Raw genomic sequence first — 27,837 nt, 5'->3', positions numbered from 1 at the left:
TTACCATAAAATTTTGCATGCATCACAAATAAGAAAAAGAAAAACCTAATCAGGGGCTGAGGCCTACTGGTGGGAAGAGCAGGTGAAGGGGAAGGAGAATTAATAAAAGGAAACACGGCACACAAGAAAGACCACCACCACCCACGTCACCAGCACCACCACCAGCCTGCAGCCACTGGAAAGGACAAACAAAAGGAGGTTACAACAGAATTAAACCCAAAAATGTACAACAAAACCTACAACATAAAACAGGAAATAATTCCCAAAATCAGCTTAACAAAACAATTTACTTAGTCCAAACAATAAAGTAAAGAAACCAATTTACTTAATTCAAACAATAATAATGTAAAGAAAACAAAACAATTTACTTAATTCAAATGATAAAGTAAACAAAACAAAGTAATACAAACTAAAAGGATTAACTCCTCAGTCATTCGGCTAAAATTAAAGAACTAAACAGGTTAAAAGTCTGGTGTCGGCAATCCACCATGCAAGCCAACTGTAGTCCAAAGTCCAGCAACCAAGTAGCCAAGCAGTAGACACACTGTAATTCACGGCAGAAACAAAGCCGTATATTTAGCAGCAGAGAGTAGGCTGTGTAGTTAGCAACCGAGACACAGCAGCAGACAAAGCCGCGTAGGTTAAACAGCAGCAGAGACAAAACTGTACATTTAGCAGCAGAGACAAAGCTGCTGAGAAAGCAGCGGCAGACAAAGCAGCACGTTTAGCAGTAGACAAAACAGCACGTTTAGCAGTAGACAAAGCAGCACGTTTAGCAGTAGACAAAACAGCACGTTTAGCAGTAGACAAAGCAGCACGTTTAGCAGTAGACAAAGCAGCACGTTTAGCAGTAGACAAAGCAGCACGTTTAGCAGTAGACAAAGCAGCACGTTTAGCAGTAGACAAAACAGCATGTTTAGCAGTAGACAAAGCAGCACGTTTAGCAGTAGACAAAGCAGCAGCGGCCCCAATCAGCTGGTGGTGGAGTCACGTGAATCACCACCTGTAGACTTCGGCCAGCTGATGAGCATTCCCTGTCAATAAACATAAAATTAGCATGGCTAAGCTACATTAATCAAGGCTTTTGGGGGCTAGATTTAATGTGGCATACCTGTTTTCAAAGTCAAACCTGCACACGGAGAGGGAGGGAGAGAAAGACCCACACGGCAGCAGACATCTACCTGTGACCACACTAGCATCAGCTACAGGATAGCATTTGGTTTAACACAGAGAGAGAGACTGGACACTTACCACCGCTTGAGAGAACCAAGGAATAAAACGGAGCACGGCACATGGAGCACTTGGTCGCTGCTCTGCAGTGAAAACACGCAGGCTTTAAACATGAGGACGCAGTGATAAAAAGACGAAACGAAGCAATAGCCACAGCAGTAGCGCGGAGCATTACCTGCACAGCCAAACACCTGACCCGGAAATGATGCAGCAGTGGGAGCGCGAGAAGGAAGGCCACACTTATGTACTGCCGCCCTAGTGGTCAGCAGGCGCAATTAACTGCAGCAAGACAACCTTATTTCTATGCTGCTACACACACATGGGCGTGACAAAGGTACAGGTCTTGGGAGGTTGACGTCAACTTCCAGCTTTGTTGAGATTCGCCCGTTTTCAGCGGCAGTTTCAAAATATGAGATTTTCATAGTAAAGGGGTGTCAATGGGATTTTGAGCTTCTATGTATGTCCTATTTACCCACCATAGTTGTCGTTATTCAACTATGACAGGGTAAAATCGGTTTTGCATTCGATCACCCCTTTAAAACTCTCTGCTGCAGACACGGCACCCCTTCTCTTCTCTGCTTCTCTTCATAGTCGTCAGATTCATCTATCAAGCCTTATAGAGCTGGCTCAGGTTTGCCTTGGACCAGCTCTTAGCTATGCTGTTATAGTTTTAGACTGCCGGGGTCTTCCTTTGACACACTGAGCTGCTCTCTCTTTCCATCTGTGTGCACTCATGTCCCAGAAATGCTTGTTACTAACTTAGCTCTAAGGAGCCCTTGTGTTATTTCACCCCAGTTTTCCTTGGATTATGGTGTCACCTAAATCATTGTTGCAGCATTGTTGTAGCCCTGCTATGCCCTGCTACATCCTGCTACGCCCTGCTACATCCTGCTACGCACTGCTACGCCCTGTATGCCCTGCAACGCCCTGCAGTGCCCTGCTACATCCTGCTACGCCCTGCTACAGCCGGCTACGTCCTGTTACGCACTGCTACACCCTGTATGCCCTGCTACGCCCTGCAGCGCCCTGCTACGAGTCACAGTAACATAAAGTAGAGAAGACAAATGTAAGAAAAAAAAGTGTGGAGTTAGTGGTTCAACAATTATAGTTCCTTAAACTTGAATACGTTACAGGGAATAACAGGTAGAACTTGCGCGAATTATGTAATGCCTGTGTTATATTTTCTCTGGTGAGTAGTAATGCTAACGTTAGTTACCTATTAGCCATGCACTGCTAGCATACATAGTAACATAATGTGAGATAAGTCAAAATGTTTTCTGTACTGAGAAGTTCCTCTGGAAAGAGTTCATGATGTTTGTTTTTTAGCATTTCATGACATGTGAAAGGAAAAGTGGACTGTTTGTTGAAGACATCGTAGATGGACATACAGCAGATGAGCATATGACCAGCAACCGGTAGCCGGTTTTAGTAATGTAGCCTTTGGTTAAGTGCATATATCACACTGTTGTGTGCCAAGGGATGCTTGAATAAAGTTCAGTTTAAGCTGATATTAAGAATATTAATATAGGATAAATTTATCAAATCAAGTGCAAAGTAGTTAATTCATGTATGACACTGCATGTTTTTCAAATCCACACAGAGCTTTTCTTTCTAGCTAGCTAGATATATTGTGTGTGTGTGTGTGTGTGTGTGTGTGTGTGTGTGTGTGTGTAGGTGTGTTTGTTTGTGTGTGTAAGTCCGGTTTGTATTACAAATTAAAATATGTCTAGTACACGGATATGTAAGCACAACTGATGTGCTAAAGTCAAGATTGCAATAGGTCCTCAGTCATTAATTAGTCTCAAATTTAAATCCGTGACATAGTTGATTAAGCCGGGATTTCCCAGTTTTCCTGGCTTAATTTAGCCTTGACTTGGTTTCACAAAAGCAGAGGCACCTAAGTTACCATGGAGATTTATTCTGTACAGCTACTGTACGTACACACCGCCGCCGACTTGAGCTGCAAAGTAGCTCTGGCCACCCTGTCAAGGACGCTTGTCAGAAAGTACGGGGAAGCTTTTTGACGCTTTGGCTGCTCTGACATAGCAGCATTCTTCCATCATGTTCAACACACGATTGAAAAAGCACAAACAGCCACTGCAAGGCCAATACATTGAAAGTAGAAACCTTTTATAAATTACATATATAAGGACAGAATTTGTATTGGTTGTTGGTCGCAGCGGTGTCTGTTAGCAGTTAACTCGCTCGTTAGACGCTGAACCGCAGCAGAATGCAGGCAGAGCAAGCAGCCGCCAGCTGTTGATCCGTGCTGGACTTCACCGTGAGCGGACTGTTTAGAGACAATGTGACCGGCAGGTAACGTTAACTGGTCCCTATATGCAAACAACGTCATATCATAAATGATAGGGAACCCAGCAACGGCGATTATGAGTTTTTCCTCCTTTTTCTCGGAACTAATGTTTTGGTAGGAACGAAAGTTTACATCATATGTTTCTCTGGGATCAGCCAGCGCGAAGGACGTCTATATTCCGATTGGTTGCTGGCGTTTGCCGCTGCTTGCCTCTGAATCGCGTCATAGCTCATTACCATAAAGTTGACATACTTTCAACTTTCTGATTGATGCTCTGGTGCTCCTTGCAGCTGAGAGAAGCCAGCTTCCATTGAAAATGAATGACTTCCAGTAACTTTAGAAGCTCAAGTCGGCGGCGGTGTGTACATACAGCTAGTCTGCTCCTTGATTTATTAATCCTGGAGCCTTTTCTGTTCATTCAGCAGTGGTTTTATCCTATTGCATTAAAATACAACAGGTGCATGTTGCTGTTCAGTTAAGCACTGTTATTATTTAAAGTTGTGACCATTATTTTTTATAATTATGCATGTGACAGTCATCGTAACTCTTATATTGCTGTATGAAAACTGCTGTTCATATTGTTGTTTGGTTGTTTGGTGAATATATTATGGCAGTTGTTGAGATAATTAGAAATGGCTAATGAAGTTGCAAATGTGTTTTAAATGAATTCTGTTACTAAGGGCAAAACATAAAATCCTGTACATGTGTGTTTCTATAGTGGACCAATGCACCTTAAATTATTCTCTCTAATCTTATCTTTTTTTTCATACACTTTATTTATTTAATTTTCTTTTCTTGCAGAGATAGAGGGCAGTACAAAAGAGATCAGTACAGCAAAAAGTACAATGCAACAGCATTAACAATGACCCTCCATCATCCCCATACCTCCCCCCCCCCCCAAACAGCAAACTACAACATAATAGTAATAGTAGTGGTGGTTAAGTATTACATTAATTTGAAAAAAAGAAAAGAAAAAAATAAGAAGAAAAAAAGAAAGAAAAGAGAAAGAAAATAAGTTAACTAAATAATAAGTATATAAATTAATAAATCATAAAAATGATATTAGTTGTCAGTTCCAGAGATGTACATGCTATGTCAGGGTATACAGAAATCCTGGAGGTAAATTCAATATCATTTAATACCATTTTTAATACCTTCTCAATATTTTTTAAAACCAACATGCCATTGAGTTGCAGGTTTATACGTCAACACGTTTCTAACCATTAAACTGAGTTTGAGATTTATAAAACTACACCCTCTAGGCCAATAGAACAATGCAGATAGGGAAAGTCAACAGAATAGATTAAGACTCCGGGCCCCACCCTTTTCTCCATCTACATGCTCCCCCTTGGCAAAGTAATTAGCAGACATGGTATATCATTCCACTGTTATGCTGACGACACACAGCTTTACCTCAGGACAACCCCCACTTTTTCTGCTCCCCTGCCAACATCCACACTGACTACCTGCCTGGAAGAGATAGAGGCGTGGATGAAGCTCAACTTTCTTCAGCTAAATAGTTCCAAAACAGAAGCCATCTTAGTTGGCACACCACATCAGCTCTGCCTTTCCACCATCACCAGTATCACTTTCTCTGGCCAAAACATCTCCCTTTCCACATCTGTCACAAACCTGGGTGTTAAAATGGACCCTGAACTCACCTTTGACACCCACATCAAACACCTCTGTAAGACATCATTCTACCACCGTAAGAACATTGCCAAACTACTTCCGACACTCACCCTGGAAGATGCAGAGAAGCTTGTCCATGCCTTTATCTCCTCCAGGCTGGACTACTGTAATGCACTCCTCATCGGGATCTCTGGCAAGAGCATCCAGAGATTACAATACATCCAGAACAGCGCTGCCAGGATCCTGATGAGGGTGTGCAAGCACGATGTTGAAGATAAAAAAAAAAAAAAAAATTTTTTTTTTTTTTTAAATTTTTTTTTTTTTAAAAATGTAAATTTTTTTTTGGCTTAGTGAAGGAATGTTTCAATACTGATTAAGCCTAATCAGCATTGGTCTGGTTCACATCTACTCAAGTTTCTAAAGAATCGATTAGGTCATGGCTGTTATTTAGCATGAATGTAGATGCTCTAGAAGACTTATTGTTTAAACAACTTTTGGGGAGCCACTCCCTGCGGGGCCAGACTTAATTAGAACAAAGGAAATGCAAACTCTGTAAACTTGAACAGAATCGGCACTACCATGTTAAACGACCTTTGTCTGTGAACTGGAGTAAACCTGAAATCAGAGGTGTGTCTTTAACCTGGGACAGTTTCCATTCAGGGAAACGCCCACAATTCCAAAGGAATATATTTCGGAACCTGAGAATGTCTCAGGACTGATTGATGTAATTCCTGAAGAGGAGGCATGTCAACTCAGTCCGCTGTCAGCTGCAGTGTATCATTTGTTTTTGTCATGTCGTTTTCATCGTGTTGTTTTATTAAACCTTTTGCTTAACTTTCAATTCGACCCCAGCCTCTCCTTCCTCCTCAGAAATCAAACGATCACGTCTTTTAGAGTATTTCTTACAACGATCACATCACCTCCATCCTGAAATATCTTCACTGGCTCCCTATCCCATTCAGAATAGAATATAAGGTCTCCCTCCTCACCCACCAGTGCCTTCATGGACATGCCCCCCTTTACCTACAGGAACTCCTCACCCGCCAGACCTCCTCATGCACCCTCTGGTCTGCATCCACAAACACCCTCCTAGTCCCCAGAACCAAGCACTGCAGCATGGGTGATAGGGCCTTTTCATCTGTTGCTCCGAGGCTGTGGAACACCCTCCTTGAACACCTGAGGGCCCCACAATCTACAGATGTTTTTAAACGAAACCTCAAAACATATCTTTTCAAGAAAGCTTTTTACTAAATGTATTTTATAGGTTTTCCTCCTAACTATTTTTATTAACCTTCATATTTATATTTTCTTAAGTGCATTATTGTATGCTTTGTAGCACTGTACTAAATGTATTTTATAGGTTTTCCTCCTAACTTTTTATTAACCTTGATATTTATATTTTCCTAAGTGCATTATTATATGCTTTGTAGCACTTTGAGATTGCTGAAATGTAAAGTGCAATACAAATAAAATGTATTATTATTATTAAGACTCACTGACTTTGGAAACATCTTGCAACCCTAACCCATCTTGCATTTATTTCACCTTTAGAATAAAATTATTAGATGAAATAAAATGATACATTAAAGCAGTTTAAAGAAACAAGCATGCACTGATGCCATTATAACCACTTACAACTACGTGAACCTTCTTCTGTATGTACAAACACCCAAATGAGTACAAATGGAAAATATTCCATAAGGCAAGTGAAATACAAGAAAACAGACATACATACAGACAAGCAAACAAGCATTCACCGTTTGAACTTGTGATGCCATTATAACCATTTGAAACTAAGTGAACCTGTGATCTCATGGTATATTTTTTTTTTTTTTCCCCCCAGGGGCGTATTTCTTTCAGTTTATTTTTTTTTTTTTTTTTGCGTGTTTTTTTTTTCTCGAAACCAACATGAAAAAAAAAAAAAAAAACGTAGCTAGTAATGTTCACTCAGCGTTTTGTTTTGTTGTTAAACCGTGTTTAAAATGAGCGGTGACGTCAAATCACCGGTTTCAGGTAACGGCACCGTCTATTTGCTGGATGGTTTTAAGGTAACGGTTGGTAGCTAACATTAGCAGATAAACCCATTGACAGTGACATTATTGTTCATATGTTGGCACAATCAATGTTTCTGATTGTAGTAGTAGTGGTCATAGTGACTGAGAGTGTGATGTACGATGCTAAAAAGAATCTACACGCTGTTTCCAGGTAATGTTACTTTTTGACGTTCAACACCCCCACTGCTGAAAACAATTCTAGAGGAAACCCTGTCAACCATCACAGCATCTACATAGAGAGCTAGGAGTACATAGTATATTTTTTCAGAACTTGTTCAAATAAATTATTTAGGTAAAAGCAATGACACTTCCACACTGTTAAGAGAATGCACAAAACCACCTTGCACACTGAGACCGCTACCTTAATCAATCTGAATAACCTATCCACTTCTACTGTCCCTATGCAATATTTTCTTACCAGCTGAGATGCCACCTGCCAACTGCTTGTCCTGGAGGAATGTTTGCACTATACTCTTCATCTGTGTGATGCACCACTCAGGATCTCTGTTAATGTTTGTGGGATACAAACAACTTTTAAACAAAGAAGAGCTCCTGGCTAACAGTGGTCTTTGGAATCGGCTTTGGCCGCGACTCAGGAAGAGTTGGAGTTCAGCTTTTCTTTGAGAAAAGAACAAAGAACGGCACTGAAGTAATTCTTAAAAAAGCAAGATGTGAGTGAGATGAGTTTTGCTGACCGGATACGGCAAAAGTTTAATCTATCAACTAGCTCCGCTATCTTCTTCGTTACTCTGCTTGGTTGTTGCGTGAGGAGGGAATTTGAAAGACAACCGTTTATCCCGCCCCACGGATTAAGCCCTGCCAATGGTGTGTTCCCAGACCCAAAATCTTGATGTGGGTCTGGCTTGTCAGGCTAAGATAGGCTATCACCCGATGTGGGATAGGATATAATATCACACAAACTTTACAAGATCAACTTAAATAGACATAATAAAACAAATGGACAACTCATAGTTTGCAAAAAAAATACACCTCGTAAAATGGCGATTAATACCTTTTAATGGCCTTAATTTTTACTAATTTGATTTGCTACCTTTTAATACTTTTTAAAACCAGGCGGACACCCTGTATGTACACACGTTATGTTCAAAGGCTAAAGTATTAACCATAATAAGGCTGCAGTGCACCTGGCTGAGTAGGGTCTCAAACGTGAGTAAGCTTCAAGTATGGGCATCGTCTCTGAGAGAAGAGCTATCGTGTAAAAAGGTTACAAAATCTCTCCAGCATCTGTCAAAAAGAAATGGCTTCTTCTTGAAGTTAAACATGATCTTTTCTGAAGGAATGTATGATGACAGCTCTTTGAGCCACATGGATAACCCAGGGGGCTCCTCACTTTTCCAGCAAATGGCTATACGTGTATTAGCTGCAATAAGGGCTAGTCTGACAAAGTGTGTATAGCCCCTCAAGTCGATTGGCAAAACTGAGTTGTCCCCCAGCAGTATCAGCCTTGGGTTGGTTGGGATCTCCATCCCCACTACTTTTTTAACGATGTCCAGAACAGATAGCCAATAATTCTCCAGGCACTTACATGTCCAAAACATATGTATAAGAGATCCTGTTTCAACTTTACACCTAGGGCAGTGTTCTGAATAGTTACTACTTATCTTCTGGAGGCGTTCAGGTGTATAATAAACTCTGTGAATAAGGTTGAACTGTAGTAGTTTGTGTCTACTATTATAAGAGAATGATTGAGAGCTACCACAAATCAAGTTCCAATAAGCATCCTCGAAAGCCTCACCAATGTCCATTTCCCATTTAACCCTTGCACTGATAGCTTTATTTTCCATAAGGGACATGAGCCTCTTATAGACAAAAGACAGAAAACCCTTAAGATCGTGTTTTTCCTGTATCATAATGTCTATATGAAAATCTTCCAGGTTGACAAGTTTCCCTCTCTGCTGCACTCTGATATAGTTCCTGACTTGCAAGAACTAAAAAAGTGACTAGAAGGAAGCCCGTAGGAGGATTTCAGTTGTTCAAAGGACTTCAAGTGATCTTGCTCATATAGGTGCCCAAATGTACAAATACCTCTGTTGTACCAGTCCTTTGTAATTACATCTCTCAAAAACTCTGGTAGAGCAGGGTTAAGGTGGAATGGGGTAGGTCTATATGTTTTCCGGACACTTTGATGCTTTATTCTAATATCATGCCATATTTTGGTTGTATGTTTGATCACCAGGTTCAGTTTTCAAACTATGGTAAGAGGGGATAAATGGAATACTTGACATTGCTTCAGTTGTACAGGATTGTTCAATTTGTTTCCATGCTGGAGGGTGTTCTAGGTTTTTGGTCCAAGTCCAAATAGCTTTAGATTGGGCAGCCATCTAGTTTAATTGAAAATCAGGTAGGTTAAGTCCGCCTTGTTCAGTGGGGCGAGAGAGTTTTAAGCTTGACTCTTGGAGCTTTACCATTCCACAGAAATCTAGAGACATGGCTGTCCAATTTTTTAAAGAAGGCTTTTGGAACTGGTGTTGGGTGTGCTTGAAATAGGTAAAGAAATTTTGGTAGGATATTCATTTTTATGCTGTTTACTCGTCCAGTTAGGAAAAGAGGTAGGGACTTCCATCTTTCCAAGTTCACTTCTACTTTTATAAGCCGGGGGCCATAATTGAGAGGGAAGACTATCTCTTGGTAATTGTTGGGCCGCAGCATTAAGAGGTAATATCATACTTTTGTTTATGTTTATTTTGTAGCCACAGCAATATTCCTCTAATAAATTACTGAGGGTGGCGAGTGACGATGCTACGTTGGTCAGGTACAGCAAGATATCACCGGCGTAAAGAGAAATGACATGCTTTTCCTGCTCCACCACTAAGCCCTCAATAGTAGAGTGTGCTCTATTGCCATAGAGAAAAGCAGAGGGGACAACGGGCAGCCCTGACGTGTCCCTCGTGACAGAGGAAAGAGAGGCGATATATAAGCATTTGTCTGGATCCTTGCTGATGGATTGAGATAGAGTATCTGAATCATTTTAATTAAATTTGGACCAATGTTAATTTTTTTCAAGACTGTGAAAAGAAAGGGCCACTCCAGGCAATCAAATGCCTTTTCGGCATCTAATGAGAGGGCCACTACAGGGGTGTTGATGTCCTTAGCGCAGTGAGTTATATCAACAAATCTATGCATGTTGTCAGAGGAAAAGCGATTTTTAATGAAACCGGTCTGATCCTTATTTATAAGACCAGGCAATACATTTTCCAATCTAGTGGCTATAACGTTATTTTATATTTTATATTCTGATGATAAGATGGCAATGGATCTATGGGATCTGCACTATTTTGGGTCCTTGCCTGGCTTCAGCAAGACTATGATCAGGGCTTGTTCTAATGTTTTGGGTAGCTGGTTAATCTCAATTGCATGTCTGAGCATGTCCATCAGGGGGGTAATAAGGTCAGATGCAAAAAATTCTCAAAAAAATAAGAATAGAATGACTAAGAGAGGCAGATTACAGAGTGATGCCTGCTCGGGCTAGAACTCTCCCCAACCGGATCGGGCTGTACTGGCCTGCCTCTATCATATAGATTTACCTATATGATAGGTAAATCTGATGACTATAAAGAGAAGCAGAGAAAAGAAGGGGTGCTGTGTCTGCAGATATACACCCTTCCCCGCCGGGCTAGGCGTACACTGCAACTCCTCACTCCTTAACTATAAGCTTTATCAAAGAGGAGAGTTTAAAGTTTAGTCTTAAATGTGGTGACGGTGTCTGCCCCCCGAACCCAGATTGGGAGCTGGTTCCACAGGAGATGAGCCTGGTAGCTGAAGGCTCTGGCTCCCATTCTACTTTTAGAGACTCTAGGAACGACAAGTAACTCTGCATTCTGGGAGCGCAGTGCTCTAGTGGGACAATAAGGTACTAAGAGCTCCTCAAGATATGAAGGTGCTTGACCATTTAGAGCTTTGTAGGTCAGGAGAAGGATTTTAAAGTCAATCCTGGATTTTACAGGAAGCCAATGCAGAGAAGCTAATACAGGAGAAATGTGATCTCTTTTCTTAGTTTTTGTCAGAACACTTGCTGCAGCATTCTGGATCAGCTAGAGAGTCTTAACGGTTTTATTTGAGCATCCTGATAATAGGGAATTACAATAGTCCAGCCTGGAAGTAACGAATGCATGGACTAGTTTTTCAGCATTGTTTTGAGATAGGATGTTCCTAATTTTATGTTATGAAGGTGAAAAAAAGCTGTTCTAGAGGTTTGTTTTATGTGGGCGTTAAAGGATATATCCTGATCAAAAATAACTAGATTTCTAACAGTAGTGCTGGAGGCCAGGACAATACCATCCAGAGTAATTATATCTTTGGATAATGAGGTTCGGAGGTGTTTAGGGCCCAGCACAACAACTTCAGTTTTGTTTAACTTTAACATCAGAAAATTGTAGGCCATCCATGATTTTATATCTTTAACGCATACTTGAAGTTTAGCTAATTGACTGGTTTCGTCTGGCTTGATTGATAAGTATAATTGGGTGTCATCCGCATAACAGTGAAAGTTAATTGAGTGTTTCCTAATAATATTACCAAGAGGAAGCATATATATGGAGAATAGAATTGGTCCAAGCACTGAGCCTTGTGGAACGCCATGGGTAACTTTAACGTACCTGGAGGATTTATTGTTAACATTAACAAATTGAGATTGGTCAGAGAAATACGATTTAAACCAGCTTAGAGCAATTCCTTTAATGTCAACTAAATGTTCCAATCTCTGTAACAGGATGGTATGGTTAATAGCATCAAATGCAGCAATAAGATCTAATAAGACAAGTACGGAAACAAGTCCTTTGTCTGCAGCAGTTAGAAGGTCGTTAGTAATTTTCACCAGTGCCGTCTCTGTGCTATGATGTTTTCTAAATCCTGACTGAAAGTCCTCAAATAAGCTATTGCTATGTAGAAAATCACATAACTGATTGGCAACTACCTTCTCAAGGATCTTAGATATAGGTCTATAGTTGCCTAAGACCTCACGATTTAGGGTGGGTTTTTTCAGAATAGGTTTTATCACAGCTACTTTAAATGACTGCGGTACATAACCTGTTAATAGAGACATATTGATTATATGTAGTAACGAAGTGTTAACCACGGGTAACGCTTCTTTAAGTAGCCTCGTTGGGATGGGGTCTAAGAGACAGGTAGATGGCTTTGCTGGAGAGACCTTTAACATTAATTGTAGAGGGTTTATAGGATAATAGCAGTTTAAGTATATGTCAGGTCTAGTCGTTCTTTCTAGCAGTCTGTCATTTAAAGGTGAACCGTTAGAGGTTGAGGGCAAGAGTTGATGAATAGTATCTCTAATTGTTTTTATTTTGTCATTAAGCTCATGAAGTCATCACTACTCAGAGCTATCAGAATAGAAGGCTCAGTAGAGCTGTGGCTATCTGTCAGCCTGGCTACAGTGCTGAAAATAAACCTTGGGTTGTTCTTATTTTCTTCTATCAGTGATGAATAATAGTCTGATCTGGCCTTTCTTAGAGCCTTCCTGTAGGTTTTCAGACTGTCTTGCCAATCTAAACGAGATTCTTCCAGTTTGGTGGAACGCCATTAACTTTCAAGTTTCCGCGAGATTTGCCTGAATTTACGAGTTTGGGAGTTATACCAAGGTTCTAGTTTCTTTTGCTTCATCGTCTTCTTTTTGAGGGGAGCAACAGAGTCTAAAGTAGTCCACAGGCAGGCCGTAGCACCATCTACCCAATTATCAATTTGAGAGGTCCTCTGTTTTATTAAAGAACGTTAATGAGTTTAGTGCTGTTGGAATAGCTTCCTTAAATTTAGCTATACCACTGTCAGATAGGCATCTAGTGTAGAAGCTTTTATCTAATTTTGTATAATCGGGTATTAAGAATTCGAAAGTTATTAAGAAGTGGTCTGATAATAAACGATTTTGCGGGATTACTATTACATCTTCAATTTTGATGCCATTTGCAAGCAAAAGGTCGAGGGTGTGGTAAAAACAGTGCGTGGCCTCATGCACACTCCGATTGAAACCAATTGAATCTAGTAGTGAGTTGAAAGCAATACTAAGGTTATTGCTTTCAATGTCCACATGGATATTAAAATCATCTACAATAAGTACTTTGTCTGATTTAAGGACTACACATTATAAAAAAACTGAGAATTCCGATAACAATTCAGAGAATGGACCTGGTACTCGGTAGACAACAACAAATATAATTGGCTGTATGGATGTTGAAGATTAAGAACAAGGCTTTCAAACGAGTTATAATTGAGTTTAGGTTTAGGATTAATTAACAGGCTTGAATCAAATATGGCCGCAACTCCCCCTCCTCGGCCAGAGGCTCTAGAAATTTGAGTATTAATATGACTGGGAGGAGTCGCTTCATTTAGACTAACATATTCTTCATGGCCCAGCCATGTTTCAGTAATACAGAATAGATCAATTTGATTATCGGATATCAATTTTTTTTACTAGTACTGCTTTAGAAGACAGCGATCTGATATTTAGTAGTCCACATCTGATTTTCCTATCCTGTTCTTGAGTAGCCTACTTTAAATAAAACTGTTTAATTCACACTCCTGTACGGTGGCCGGGAAGTGCAATGCAACATTACAAAGAATGAAACACTTTTACATTTTGGAAAACAAAATAACATTTTGGAAAACAAATTTACATTTTGGAAAACAAAATAACATTTTAGCAAACAAATTTACATTTTGGAAAACAAAATAACATTTTAGAAAACAAATTTACATTTTAGAAAACAAATTTACATTTTGGAAAACAAAATAACATTTTAGAAAACAAATTTACATTTTGGAAAACAAAATAACATTTTAGAAAACAAATTTACATTTTGGAAAACAAAATAACATTTTCGAAAACAAATTTACATTTTAGAAAACAAATTTACATTTTGGAAAACAAAATAACATTTTCGAAAACAAATTTACATTTTCGAAAACAAATTAACAAGATGCAAAACACTTTTACCAGTCCCGAAACAAATTTACAAATGACAGATTCTTCACGGAAAGGGAATGTACCACATACCGGAAGTGATGAGGTTTTTGTATACATGTAGCTTAACTACGGCAGTTATGGATCGAATGCGTCAATAGAGCCGCCATCTTGGAACAGGGGAGGCACTGCCTTATATACTGTCTATGGGCCGTCCTTAATGCATCAGCGTCAATGTAGGCAAAGGTCTAACGGAAATAAAATCACTATAAATCGTCAAAATCTCATGCGATGTTCTAGTTTTTTTAAACAAAAAGCCAAAGAGACTAATTAATGTGTTAATACAAAGAATATTTATTATAATCAGTTCAGAGATGTAAGTACAAACGGAAAACTTCACCCTTCTGAACTAAGAGGTTCTGCTTCAAAGTGAAGTTTAAACAGACTGAAATGTCCAGGCTCACTCCCCCACTAATGATTCATTTATTTCTGCATGTATTTATTTATTTAACGAGACTTTTAAGTCGTGTTTCGTCATCCACAGTCCGAGTCCCGCCAGACTCCCTTTAGGAAACCTGTGATTTAAACTTCAGCAGGTTGTGACAGTCCGCTCCGTTCAGTCCTGGATCTGATTCTCCCGGGCTTCCCTTCCCTCCAGCGCGCACGCAATACGGCCTGGGTCTCCAGCTGCGTGGTGTCGGTTTTGGCTCCCAGGAATGGGCAGTGAGCTCCAGGTCCTGCAGCTGCAGACGGACTCAGCTGCCCCCGCTGTTAGCTTCGATCCGGCGCCGCTGTCGATCACGTTCCTGTGTTTCCGTCAGGTCCGCGTCATATAAAAACTCCAAACACCGACCACACGTAAAGTCACCATAAACTTCATTCCGCCATATACTCACTCACAACAACACAAATTGACTGCGCCCACCACCACCACATCACTCCCCGTTATGTGGTACATTCCCTTTCCGTGAAGAATCTGTCATTTGTAAATTTGTTTCGACGCTGGTAAAAGTGTTTTGCATCTTGTTAATTTGTTTTCTAAAATGTAAATTTGTTTTCGAAAATGTAAATTTGTTTTCTAAAATGTTATTTTGTTTTCCAAAATGTAAATTTGTTTTCTAAAATGTAAATTTGTTTTCGAAAATGTTATTTTGTTTTCCAAAATGTAAATTTGTTTTCTAAAATGTTATTTTGTTTTCCAAAATGTAAATTTGTTTTCTAAAATGTTATTTTGTTTTCCAAAATGTAAATTTGTTTTCCAAAATGTAAATTTGTTTTCTAAAATGTAAATTTGTTTTCTAAAATGTTATTTTGTTTTCCAAAATGTAAATTTGTTTTCTAAAATGTTATTTTGTTTTCCAAAATGTAAATTTGTTTTCCAAAATGTTATTTTGTTTTCCAAAATGTAAATTTGTTTTCCAAAATGTAAATTTGTTTTCCAAAATGTAAAAGTGTTTCATTCTTTGTAATGTTGCATTGCACTTCCCGGCCACCGTACTCCTGGCTCTGCGTCTGTCTGCATTTGGGTTCTGGTTATCATTCAAACGTAACAGGGACATTGACCAGGTTCTGAACAGGCAGTAAAAATATGTTTTACTTAAACCAATTTTTTAAATTTTGTTTTTGGTGATGATGCTTAAATGTATAAAACCCATGTAAAGACAACCATATTTAAAGTTCATGTCATACTAATTCATAATCATATGTCACTAGCTGTTCTATATGTCCAGTCTTGTCTGTTTCTTGAGTGACCTGTGCATTATTTCAGACATGAATATTCAGGATGCTGTTTTTGGATCAGTTTCAAGGATCAGACAAGTTATGTTTAAGTGTTATGTGTCCTTGTGGAGTGTGAATAGACACAAACGTGATTTATGCTAATAGAAAATGTGTTTATTTTATAATATTTAGAAAAATTGAAATACATTTTATTTATGAGTACCTTAGAAAGAAACAATACAAATGTGCAAACAAAGTATGAGTTAACAAGACATGAAAATATAAAAGTAGAAAACAGAATAAAACAATAAATAAAACATTAAGAATATTAGGCTGGTAATAAAAAAGTCTTCCAGTACAAGTGAGTTTTAAGATGTGGTATGAAGTGATTCTGATCTGGCTCCTTGCCAAGAAGAAAAGCCTCAGTAAACTTCTAACAGCATTTTTGTTGGAACAATCAGGAGACCCCTGCTTGAGGATCTCAGGCTGCGTTGGGCTCCTAGAGGATTTCATTATTCATAATTACTGTAGGAGCATGCAGTACTTTAATAGTGAAAAGCAAAGTATCAAAATTGATTCTAAAGCTCACAGGGAAGTGACGTATTTGAAGCAGCAAAAGTAACTAATCACTTGATTGATGATGTATTTTTATTTCAGCCAGTTGTTGTGCTGCTATTAATTTTCCTGGTAACTAATTTCTTTTTCAAGTGTTCTTTGATATCCTTGGTTTTGAAACAGTATATTAATGGGTTAATAGCAGCAGGTAAAATACTGTACAGCATTACAACAACTATGCGAACTGGGACACTGAATGTAAATCCTACAAAATTTGCCAGGTACACGAAGCATCTTGGCATGTAATAGAGAAATGTGATGAGAATCTGTGGCGAGCAGGTAGACAGAGCCAACATGCGACTGCTATTAGAACTGGTCATTCTCATAACTGCAACAATGATGACAAAATAAGAGAAGATGACAAAACCCAGAGGCAATATCAAAAAGAACATGGCCCCACCAAATGCAACTACCTGAACTTCTCGTACGTTCTCACATCCAAGCACTGTTATTGCTATATGGTCACAAAAGCAATGTATAATTATGTTTGAATTACAGTAAGGCAATCTCAGAGTATCTACAACTATACCCACCATCCATGACATTGGCAAAATCCATGATATTCCACAAAGCACAGAAACAGTGTTGTTTGTGAAAAGAGCTGTGTAACGCAGTGGAGCACAAATTGCAATAAAGCGATCAAGGGCCATCACCATCAGGATGAAAGAATGAGATGCCCCTAAAAAATGAACAAAGTACATTTGTACAAAGCATCCATAAAATGAAATAATGCTGTCATCAAACCAATATTTTGATATAATCTTTGGCAGAGTAACAGTCCCAAACATTAAGTCAGTTAGTGCCAAGTGGCAAAATATCAGATATGTGGGTTTGTGAAGAGACCTCTCACATTTAACAAACATTAAAATAAAAATATTTCCTACTGCTATAGCCAAGAAGAGAATCAAAAGCAGGGCTGACACAGGTCCATAATATTCCTGTGAAAGTCCAGGAAATCCCAGGATGAAGAAATTTGTAATCCTTGTTACATTAGTGTAGAACATAATCACTTGAATTAACAGTAACAACCTATCAAAAGAAAACACATACATTAAAATAGTTATTAGATGTGACAAGTTAAGGAAAATCTGAAATAACATCGGAGCATTAACAATAGACCTAATTACTTTAAATCTAACAATTATGCAAACAAAAGTGTTAGTCACTACAGTGTAATTTAATGTTTTCTGTGGAGGATCTAAAGTGTAAATCTTACCTTGTAAAGGTTACAATAGATATGCCTCCGTGGAAGTACTGCCACATCTCACTGTAGTGCCACCTAATATGTGATTAGCATCTTGCTTGAAATGAATATCAATGCTTACTTTCATAAACGAGTAGATCCCAAATAGTCATGTTCTCTAATGAGTTCCACCCATCTGTGTTAACATGACACATGAAGAGTAGAGTAAATATTATTCAGTTTCCAATCAGTGGCTTTCAGCCATGAAAAATATGCAGCTGCCACTTATTGTGGAGCAGGTTGTATAAAGATATATTTTACAAGACAACTCAGTTCTTTCAAAAGTTTTACTCAGCTGTCTGGTTTGCAAAACACAATATTAACATTGATTAAAATTTTTGAAATGTATTAATTGGCCCTTTAGTCTAGTAGCCAGCCCATAGAGCCACATTGTGAACCCGGAAATGTTGAGTACACCAAAGTTTTATTGCAGAAATGTGAAGTATGGGTCCCCAGCATACAGAAACGGCCGGATGCTAATTTTTATATGTTGAGCAATTTGCATAATTAGCACAATTAGCATTATTAGCTCAATCGTCCATTTTGACCACATATTTTGCACTGTGTGATCAGTTTCTACAATTTTGGAGTGGTTTAAGAGGTTTTAGAGGATGCTGAATTCAATTATGACACTTTCAGACTTCAAAATGGTAACTCTATAACAAATTTGGATAAATTTAGACATTTTTCATTAATTTCGGACAAAATTTTAGGTTATTTTCATGGTAAACACAATAATCTCACATTTCTGAATCACAAGATGTCAATGTTGATAACCAAAATTTGTTTACATTTCTTGAGGTCCGGTCATGTTTTTATGCAAATAATCTATTGCAGCTAGTTGTTGTAGTTGTAATAAGTATGTTGTAAAGCAAGGGAGCGTAGTCTAGTTTTAAAGTACTTGAAACATTTAAAAATGTATGGAAAACTAACTTAATCATAAAGGGAGTAGTTTCACCAACTAGCATGTTCAAGCATGTCTATTGAACTCATAGCCCTATCGAACAAGCTAATCACAAACAACTGAAACGTTAAGGAGCGAGAATTTTTGGTACAACATAATTTAAGTTGTGCGCTCGGCAGTAGAGCTAACTAACATTACACTAGCCAGTATTAAAAGCCTGGATTGCTAGTCCAGGACGGCTACTTTACCAACGCCTCTCTAAACAAGTTTTGACATTGTTATGCCAAGTCAACATGATGCCATACTTTATTCTCTAAATTTCTATTTTAATCTCAACATGTTGAAATAAATTCCGCCATGTCAAGATTTAAGTTGGAATGATATTTCAATTTGAGTGTCGAAGTGTTGACTTTCAAGTCATGTTGACTTTCATGTCGAAATTCACCCTGCAAATATTTGTTTCTAATATTACCTTAATATTCGTAAAACAGTCAGTCAAGGGATTTAATGTTGACATTAATTATGTTTTCACATTAAGATAAAAAGTGGACAGAGTTATGACAGTATTGTTCAATACATTGTGAATTTCTAGTCTGATCCATTTTGTGGGTGAATCTTGTGTTCTAAAATTAGTTACCATTATTTTAAAATTCTTCTTCTTTTTTAAAATTCAAACTTCTTGTGGTTTGATAAGGAAAGGATTAAAAACAGTCGATATTCAGTGTTATTACTGCTTTCTCAAGTTGTTGTGGAGGATTATTTAACCATTCGACTCTAGAGTTAAGCACTTTCAAAACAAAGAGAGATGGTTTGATCAGGTCAAAATGTCGGGAAAGAAGTGTCTGTTTGCACCATGCAGTGGCAAAGATGACGACTTTAAAATATCTGGGTCCAAAGGAATCGCTACTCTGCTAATTAAGAGCGAGGAGCTCGGAGACACAGCCATACATGAGACTTTGTCAAACATAATTGCTACTGATGGTGCTTCATCAGCTTCTGTGCTATGTCACAAATCTTGCTACAGCTCATATACTTCTTGCTCTAGAAACATGAGCAAACGCAAGTCAGACTCATGTCAGAGTCAGCCGGAAAGCGAATCATTCGCTCTCAACTCTCTGCCTTTTGAGTATTCAAAACAGTGCTTGTTCTGTGGTCTTATTTGTGAAGAAAAAGACTCTAAAAATCCTAACAGGTGGAATCCAGTTAAAAAATGTCAGTCTTTAGATAGGCCAGACCTTCCATCTTTCAAAGATGTGATTTTTTCTAAATGTGATGAACGGCAGGATGATTGGGCAGAAGTTGTGAAGCTACGGGTGAATGGTATCATGGACCTATCTGCAGCTGATGCTCAGTATCACTCCAAGTGTTACAATGCTTTCAGGAAGGTACCTATTGACTCAAGTGCAACTGCTAGTAAACAAATTGACAGCTGCCTAGCTTCGGTCATAGACCACATGAGTGCAAACAAATCAGTGACTTGGACTGTCTCCGAATTACATGATATTTTTGTAGCTAATTCTGGGAGTTTGTGCCGGAAGCAAATGCTAGCCAACCTGTGTGATTATTACGGTGATGCCATTATTGTACTGAGAGTTGAAGGATGCCAGACGATTGTTGGTAAATTGGTAAATCACTCAAATTAGTAGGACAAACTGGCCTCTCCAATGACGATGATGATGATGTCAACAAGGTTGTCAGAAAAGTGCGGGCAGAGGTCCAGAATATTCCCTTGCCTCGTGAATACGACCTTGGCAGCTTTAAGCATGAAAGGGTAATTCAAGATACAAGTCCAACTCTCCTTAGATTTGTCTCCAGTCTTGTGTCCAGGGAAGAAACCGTGACCAAGCCAGCACTCACAATTGCTCAATGCATCCAGCAGCACATCAGTAAAAGCTGGAATCAGACAACTTTGGGGCTAGCTGTAAAACTTCATCATAAGCATGGTAGTTCAGAACTGGTTCGGAACCTAAAATGAGCATGGTCTTGTTGTAACATATGAGGAGGTCCTCCAGTTTCGGAAGTCAGCTGCCAAATATGCCTCAGATGATGCAGATAAGTACCTGTGGGTATTAGGACTGGAGAGGTGCATTGATGCTATATGCTGCAACATACTTACACAACACCAAGAACACAAAGAGATGGATGAAGGGTCTGGAGAAGATGATGACAGAACGGACGAGGATAGTGAAGATAATTTTTGTTAATTAATTGTGAGGCATAGCAGTTTGCCTGAAGGTGGCGTGTGTTTTTTGTGGTGCGGAGGTGAGGCCCTCTTGGTTAGCCTTGCGTATGGCGGGCTGACTCGGGTTGCCCAGATTCAGTTTTAACTCTTGCGTCTGGCGGAGTTTTAACTGGATCCACATTGGATCTTGCAACTTGTGGACCAACCTGGACAGCCCTTCTGCCATTCGGGCGTTGCCCTAGCGACTTGCGGGTTCTGTCTTTTATGGCATGTATATAGTGAATATTTGTACATAGTTCGTTGATCACACAAGGTGATAGGCTTAGATGATGTCATGTCATTGGGTGTCTTAATGAGCTACCCCATTAATATGTATCATACATTTGCAGGATCCAAATTATGTCAAATACCCGAATTGCTTTTTCCTCCAGAAATGCATAACATTCAGCAAAGATAAGAAAGATTCATCTTTTATCCAAAAAGCAATTTTGAATATTCAAAAGTGTCAGGAGGGGATTCAGCTTCACTACACCCTGAAAACAATGCATCAACATTCACAAGAGCACTCATTATTCTGAAATGTAAGATTATTGTGTTTACCATAAAAATAACCTAAAATGATGCCTGAAAGTAATCAGGATTTGCCTAAATAAATCAAAATATGTAATAAAATTAGCTCTTTCAAATCTGAAAATGCCAGAAATGAAATGAATGAAAACCTATAAAACCACTCACATATTGTAGAAATTGGCCATACAGTGCAAAATATGTGGTCAAAATGGACGATTAAGCTAATAATACTAATTATGCTGATTATGCAAATTGCTCAACATATGCAAATTAGCATCCAGCAGTTTTAGTATACTGGGGACCCATACTTCACATTTCTGCAATTAAACTTTGGTGTACTCAACATTTCCGGGTTCACCTAGTTGGCTACTACTTAGAAAAAAGGGATTGAAATATGCCAATTAATAGTTTTTGCCTTTTCAAAATAGTCTATTATAGTGAGTTTATTGCAGTAGCTATTTTTACTCCAGCAGAGGGCAGTGCTGGTGCAGAGGAAAGATAACTACTTCAACAGCGAAGCAGAGCAGTCAGCACAGCAGCATAAAATAGAGAAGACACATGTTAGAAAAAAGTTTGATTTATTGGTTCAACGTTTATAGTACCTAAGCTAGAATATGTTACAGGGAGTAACAGGTAGAACTTCCGCGAAAGATGTAATGCCTGTGTTATATTTTGTCTGGTGAGTAGCTACTAATGCTAATGTTCGCTAAATATTAGCCATGCAGTGCTAGCATACATAGCAACATAATGGTGAGAAAAGACAAAATGTTTTCTGTACTGAGAAGTTCCTCTGGAAAGAGTTCATGTTCATCTTTTTTATTTATATTCATTGTATTTTGATCTAACAGGTTTCTTGCTATGAATTAAATTATATCAATTGAAGCAATACATGGAAAAACTGTAGGGAAAACAGTGGCCATGTTGCTGTGTAATAATATAATGATGTAATATAAAGTTTATATATTATTTATTTGCCAAGTGCATATTTACACACACACATGAAGAATGTATCCTCTGCATAGGAGCAGTGGGCAGCCATAGTCTGTCGCCCAGGGACCAACTCCACTTGTAATGCCAGTAGCGTTACCTACATTAAGGCCAATGCAGGAGTTAGCATGTATGCCTTTATGGTGGGAGGAAACTGGAGCTCCCGGAGGAAACCCACACAAACACGAGAGAACATGCAAACTCCACACAGAAAGGCCCTGCCTGAACCCAGGACTCAGCAGTGCCTACTTGCTCTGAGGCAGCAATGCACTGAGCCATTATTAATATGCTAATACCAGAGTTGTACATGTTCAGCAGCATTCTTCTTCTACATCCATGAGAAATCTTATATACATTTATCTTTTGTGGATTTTTGAGAGATATTAGTGCCAGGTTTGCAGCGTTTTTATTTGATATAGACTAATGTTGGTCTGTTTATGTGTTTTTTTGGGGTTTTTTTTAGCATTTCATGACATGTGAAAGGAAAAGTGGACTGTTCGTTGAAGACCTCGTAGATGGACATACAGCAGATGAGCATCTGACCAGCAACCAGATCAACTCCACATCTCGTCCTCATTTCATCAAAGATAAGCACTGAGATTTCACCACACCATTTAAAGAAAAAATAAACACAAGATGAAGCTAATGATGAAGGTGTTGCTGAGGGGTCCTATTATTTTAGTTTATAATTAACTAAAGAGGTGCATAGATTTTAACAAACAAATGTGCAATTAAATAAATTGCCACACTCCAGAAACTTGACCTTTCAGGTCACCTGGGAATCTTGGGCCCAGGGGCAGTAATTGGTTTTAGGCCTCATTCAGACTTCCTGCGTCTACCCCCACACGGTCTGGCAAAAATGCACATCCATTCATTTTGAAAGGGGGTAGTGCATTTAGGGCGGAGTTTGCCCTAAGTGGGCAGCGGGCTTGCAACGAAAAGTTGAGACCTACTCAACTTTTGGAAAAACGCAACCCCACGTCACGCTGCAGTGGCCAATAATGTAACCGAAGATCAGACTTGTCAGTGTGTTTTGAGCTATGGTTTGAGGCGGTGTAAGAATCCTGTACAGTAAACAGGAAACATCACTGCCTCTATGTATGTATGATGGTACAAAACGAAACACAAGCACTGGACTGCCTCAGAGTTTGTGTAATAGCTGGATGTCTTGCTCGTCTCTTTCTCTCTCTACTGTGAAATAAAGCTGTCTTCAAGTGCAGTCGGAAACGTCAAGGTCTATAAACGATCTGACGGAAAACAGTAATTCTTGGGTCTACTAAAAAAAGTCTACTTGGGCTACGTTGGGGGGTTATATAACACAACAAAACGTCACACAAATGGGCCGTTTGTTAAGTGAAACTCCCACCACCACATAACCCTGCGGAAAATCACTGGATCGCTTTTTTCGGTCTGAATGCAGCTTAATGTAGCATTTGGTGGTGATTGTGCACATATCACACTGTTGCGTGCAAGGGATTGCTTGAATAAAGTTACTTAGATCAGTTATCTTCACTTACAAAATGTTAACACTGTTGTCTTTGTGGAAAGCCTGAGAAGCAATGATTAGCTGATTAGCATCAGGTGTGGAGCATCACTTACTATTAGGCATAAACCTAATCACAATGTTTGTTTACCTTAAACTTCTGAGTAGAAAACTCCTGTGTCCCGTACAAAGAATTTAGCAGCACTGAGCAAACAGGAACAACGCAATATACTCTCATCTCATTCATCTAAAATGCATTATGCTTTCATACATCAATAGGTTGGAGACCTAATTTACGTTTTGGGCCACAGACTAAAGAAAATGACACCACCCAAACTAGCAGTCAGGCCGACCAGCATTGAGATGTTGCTGTTTGTAACACTAGATTTGATTTATCAGAGACGCTAGCAAAGCAACACAGTACAGAAAGTTAGCACAGCAGAAACGTCAGATAGGTAAGACCACTGTGTTTAACTATATGGGCTATTTTAAACGTTACAGTTATGGCTGAAAATTAAAACAGAAATAAACAAGTTTGGAGATTTCACGTCAAATCAATTATATTAAATCACTTGTCATTGTCTGCCATTAGAATTGATTTTTGTGTTAGCATGACGTCACAGTGATTTGGTCTATTCCAAAAGAAACCTAACCCCAAATCTGTGTACAGTAAATCCACACCTGATTCTAATCAGTCCTTTACAGTTAGATATTTGTCTGCGTTATTCAGGCTTTTGACAATGGTATTTTTGCTTGTAAACTTTTGCAGTTTATTCTGGAGAGTATTACTGCTGTTGGTAAAGACTATAATTCCAGTGGCATTTGTAGTTCCCAGTTAATTAACCCCCCAAAATGAATGCAAAATACACCCCTGTACAGTATGTGAGTAAAAGACTTATTATTGGAGTTATGGTGTCCAGATGGCCGGTGTGGGCGTCGGCCATCTGGACAATTTTGGTCCCAATGTAGAAGTGCCAATTACTTGGCTTAACATCTTTATTAGCAACATTTTGTGGCAATGCAGCAAATAAAAAAAGGGCAAAAACCATCAAAGAGGCAGTCACGAAACTTTACAGTTTATAGTTGACTCGAAAATGGATTTGGCTTTGTGGCTGGTGTGATCCCATCACAAGATGTTCTCTAGTTCATACATTTTTTATTTTGTTTACTGTATTACACTGCTTTTATGTCAAATTGCTTTCTAGCAGCTATTTGTAACCTGCTTTGGCATACTTGGCATATAGTTTTACTTTATATTGTGTAATCTCAATTTGGACATGGTGTAAACAAGTCACATAAAGATTAAATAAGTGAAAACGGTCAGCCTTGTACTTACTGTAGAATGTATGAACTAAGAACCCAGAGGCTGTGTGTATTATGGAATATCCCTGATTTATTTGCCTGCCTACTTAGGAGTTATCTATTTTTTCTTACCATTATACATTCCTGACAGTTCACTGGGTTATACGGGATATGACTGTAAAACAAAAACATAAAAGATGAGCTGCTGGTGTAAGAAATCATTGTAGCATGTATAACATTGTCTCGCCTACAATGCGTCTATTATGCAATTAGCCTACTTAGACAAGTCTTGCTGGGTTTAAATACTTCTGGATCATATAATAATAGAAAGGCAATAGGGTTAAACTAGTCTTAACGAACAAATAATGCAAATTACATTAGTTCATGCTATTATTGCCTTCATAGAAGAGAGGAGCCACTGCTTAGAATATATTTTTAAACATTAAATGACAGAAATAATAATGCCATAATCATATTTTTATTGAGGTGGTAGCACAAGACAAAGATACATAAAGTCAAGTGATTAATAACGTTTACAACAAAGGTTAGGCCCTCATGTAATTTTAATCACTAGCTCAAACATGGTTTATAATTATCTGGGCATTAATAACTAAAGTTATCTTCATTAAACAACCAAAAGCTAAGCCATGCTCAAATTTGTGTATACACATTGAAACACTATTTTTAGCAGTGATCAGTAAATTTATTAATTTTATAGTGCGTAGTTTCTGTCTCCCCCATGAGGAATTCTAAGTAATGACAACAAAACGTCGCTGCATCCACATGACACCATCTTCTAAACATAGCTATACTGAGAAATCCAGAGAGAGTTATGTGGAGCGGATAGTCTTATTTAGCTTTGTAGCAACTCATTTGGCAATGGCTTGAATGTAACAGACGTTCATTAATATCAAAATGTTACACCTTAAAGCTTTAAGGGTAGTGTACCAACAGCAAAAATGGGTAAAGATCATATTTTTAAATCTCATATTTTGCCAATCAAGCCTAGCATCAGGGAGATGCTTTTCTGTGCTTACAATGAGAATAAAATACCAAAAAATGCAAACAATACAACATGGCTCTTACAAGTGCATTAGATGGAACTTGATATTAGATAGCAATATGCCATGTTTCCTGCGCACTAAAGATGCAGAAAAGTAAAAGACGACCAATACAGACATTTCGAGAAATGAATGACGAGGGAATGATGAGGGAAAAGCAACAATTAAATGTGGAGATTAAAAGTGTAAAGCCCAAAATGTGAAGGTGGGATTGGTCTTTAATGTCACAAATGTGTCTGGAACGGATAAATCCTGCTGTTGGTGTGCCTCATCTGTCAACTTTACATTAATATGAAAGTTTTATCTTTATTCCAATTTTAGTTTTCTTCAGCCTCTTCATCAACATCTGCTTAATGTCTTGAGTCTTGAAACAATATATGATCGGATTAACAGCAGCAGGAAAAATACTGTACAACAGTATTAATAAAATACGAACATCTAAACTGAAGGAAAATCCAACAGTATTAGCTACATAAACAAAACACCTGGGAAGGTAAAAAAGACAAGTGATAAATATTTGGGGGGTACAAGTTAATAATGTTTTTTTGCGGCCTGAAGCATTGGACATTTTCAAAATAACCACAATGATGGAAACATAGGAAAACAAGATTATTGCAAGAGGAAGCAAGAGACAAAACATGGCAACACAGAGACTAGTGACCTGTACAATTTTAACATTCTCACCACATGCCTGACTTGTTATAGGTATGTGGTCACAGTAGCACTGAGCAATAACATTTGATTTACAGAAAGGTAAAGTTATGGTATGGAGTACAACAGCTACCATCAAAGGCAGAGGTATAAACCAAGCAAAACCACAAAGCACTGATATGATGTTTGTGATTAGAGCAGGGTAACGCAGTGGAATACATATCGCAATAAATCGATCAAGAGCCATTACCAACAAGATGAAAGAAGTAACTGATCCTAAATAGTGAACAAAGAACATCTGTGTAAAGCATGCATAAAAAGAAATAATGCTATCACCCAACCAATATTGTGATATGATCTTTGGGAGAGTCACAGTTCCAAAGGTTAAGTCATTAAGTGCCAGGTGACAAAAGACCAGATATGTTGGTTTTTGCAGGGACTTCTCATAGAAAACAAATGCTAAAATGAAAATATTTCCTATTGTAATAGCTAGGTAGATGAAAAAAAGCAGAGCTGACACAGGTCCATAATATTGTGGTGAAAGACCAGGGAATCCGAGGATGAGGAAGCTTCTCACGGTTGTAAAATTGGTGATCATAACTTGAGTTTACAATAAGTATCTATCAGAACCAAGACATGAAATAAAGACCTGCAAGGCAAATGCACTGATTAGACCTTTAGAATATTAATTGCAGAATATACCACCAACATACCATTTAATTTAACAGAGATATCCAACCCCCACTATTAAAAAGGATGCCCTGCAGTATATCTGAAAATCACTTTTATTTTCATTAGAGTCATTAAAAAAATATATCTAATGACTCGGATGCTCTCCCATGTCTAAATATGACTCTTCCTTTTGAGATTGGAGTTCAGTATTGTAAAAACCCCATTACAATGTCTGGAAGACAGGTTATATCCGCCTTTTATCAAGTTTGACCTAGCCTATCCTATCCTCAAAG

The 27,837-nt window shown here is 38.5% G+C and overlaps 2 protein-coding genes and 1 long non-coding RNA gene across 4 annotated transcripts; all 3 read right to left on the bottom strand.

Annotated features, from left to right (window-relative positions):
• LOC120553286 lies at positions 1–1,478 on the bottom strand. Of its 2 annotated transcripts, XR_005638152.1 has the most exons (4): positions 1,406–1,478; positions 1,252–1,313; positions 1,112–1,181; positions 1–1,034 (listed from the first exon to the last, which is right to left on the bottom strand). It is a non-coding gene; the product is annotated as an uncharacterized LOC120553286 (long non-coding RNA). The 2 variants fall into 2 exon arrangements; XR_005638151.1 differs by having other exon boundaries at positions 1,112–1,313.
• A 15,049-nt stretch (positions 1,479–16,527) lies between these two features.
• LOC120548843 (olfactory receptor 2AT4-like) lies at positions 16,528–17,540 on the bottom strand. Its single transcript, XM_039785362.1, has one exon. It carries the CDS (start codon positions 17,491–17,493, stop codon positions 16,528–16,530), a length of 966 nt encoding a protein of 321 aa, XP_039641296.1. The 5' UTR covers positions 17,494–17,540.
• Positions 17,541–26,507: 8,967 nt separating this feature from the next.
• Positions 26,508–27,629, bottom strand: LOC120548975 (olfactory receptor 2AT4-like). The gene has a single exon (XM_039785481.1). The coding sequence runs from the start codon at positions 27,468–27,470 to the stop codon at positions 26,508–26,510; it is 963 nt and encodes a 320-aa protein (XP_039641415.1). The 5' UTR covers positions 27,471–27,629.
• Positions 27,630–27,837: the final 208 nt, after the last annotated feature.

This window comes from Perca fluviatilis, chromosome 2 (genome assembly GCF_010015445.1).
Source record: "Perca fluviatilis chromosome 2, GENO_Pfluv_1.0, whole genome shotgun sequence".
Classification (NCBI taxonomy): Eukaryota; Metazoa; Chordata; class Actinopteri; order Perciformes; family Percidae; genus Perca; species Perca fluviatilis.
The sequence above is the reverse complement of the archived record's forward strand: the minus strand, read 5'-3'. Positions and strand labels throughout refer to the sequence as shown.